This window comes from Penaeus monodon, chromosome 19, assembly GCF_015228065.2.
Source record: "Penaeus monodon isolate SGIC_2016 chromosome 19, NSTDA_Pmon_1, whole genome shotgun sequence".
Classification (NCBI taxonomy): domain Eukaryota; kingdom Metazoa; phylum Arthropoda; class Malacostraca; order Decapoda; family Penaeidae; genus Penaeus; species Penaeus monodon.
The window spans coordinates 3,534,381-3,535,879 of record NC_051404.1 but is presented as its reverse complement, the minus strand read 5'-3'; the positions used below and the strand labels follow the sequence as shown (position 1 = coordinate 3,535,879).

General features: G+C 43.3%; 1 protein-coding gene across 1 annotated transcript in view; it reads left to right on the top strand.

Annotated features, from left to right (window-relative positions):
- Positions 1–1,493, top strand: part of LOC119584981 (solute carrier family 12 member 8-like) — a 19,171-nt gene extending 17,678 nt beyond the window's left edge. The window contains exons 12-13 of the mRNA XM_037933589.1: positions 337–515; positions 698–1,493. Of these exons, the coding sequence (XP_037789517.1) occupies positions 337–515; positions 698–863 (345 nt within the window). The 3' untranslated portion in view covers positions 864–1,493. The remainder of the gene's footprint in view (positions 1–336; positions 516–697) is intronic.
- The last annotated feature ends 6 nt before the right edge of the window (positions 1,494–1,499 follow it).

Here is a 1,499-nt window from a genome sequence, read left to right as displayed (position 1 = left end):
GTGTCTCTTTGATAGGGGTGAGTAGTCCAGTTGTGGACACGATATCTCCATCCACTATATTTATTCACAGTTTTATTCGTGCGTTTTTCTTTTAGGTGATTTTATTAGCTATATTTTGGTGAGGCATTTGCTTATTGGTTTACTAATGTATTGACTTATATTTCAGTGATGTGTTTACTTATATCTTTATTCATCCATTTACATATACTATATTAATCATTTATTTGTTTCTCATGTCGGCTGGCAAGAGTAAAGTTAAAGCCTTGAATACCTTTTTGCACTTGAACTGGAAACGTTTGTCGACAAGTACATCCCTTCACCGCCTTGGCTTTTCAGGTGGGCGTGAAGGTGGCTATGATGGTGTGCGTCCACTGGGCCTACAGTCTCACCACACTGCTCACCATGCTGCTTCTCTACGTCTACATCGGCCAGGCTGCACCGGGGGGGCCTCCTGGCATCGCCATGGAATTCGTCTTCCTGAGGTGGCTGAAGAACAGGTTTTTGGCGTGTTTTGGGTAGGTGTCTTGCCTGTTTGCTTTAAGGATCGCATTGCAAATCTTGAGGTTTCTGTAGCAGTGTCGGCGATGAAATTTACTAAGAGGTTTTCTGATTTTGTTCCCCGGAAATCATGCTTACCAAAAGCTAGGTCCGTATTTTCGTGCATTACACGACTGACAATATTTCTCGGACATTGCAGACAGAGGTCCGCCGAGTACGACCAAGTAGTCGTGACACCCCTGCATCCTGGAGTCGAGGTCACAGCCAATCAGCTGACTGAGGAGAACGAGGACTTCGCTGCCAGGTCACGCTACCACCAGTCGACGCCAGGTCAAGCACTCCCCGATCTCACGGAACAACAGTAGCCACGTCATCATAGTCATCGTCAGTCTTGGCTTCAATGGCTTAGAAGTCGTCTGAACAACATTCTAGCTGCGGCCTTTGTGGACAAGGACGTTTTGCTGCTCTGTAACGCATGGAGGGAGATATCTATTCGGTGTATCGTAGTTTACCTACATCTGTGTTGGTGTGTGTGTATACACTCGTTATACTTAACTTCGTGGAAGCGCCTCTAGATAAGTGTGTTGATCCATTGTTTAAATTCTCAATTGAGACACACGAGTAATAGCTGCCTATGAAATTTTCGATCTGTTTTGTGTTGCGAACATTTGCAAAGTGGATACTGTGTGTTTAAAATACATATTCTTAATGTAATTCAGTTAATACCGCAGCATTTTATGCTCACCGCCAGTAAACTGAAGCGACGAGGGAAACAAATACCACTAATTTCTAAAATATAAACGATATTGGAAGCTGATGCAGAATTAGATCAGGAAGATATGCCGAAAAGGCAGTGAATCACGCAACTTCAAATAACAGTCAGATGTACTTTTAGTTAGGGGCAAAACGTTTGATAATGCACGAAAATGGGGAGCAGTAGTGCGTTCTGCTTAATCTCTAGTTATTACTACCTCGGTGTGCACGTATACATATTTTTACAT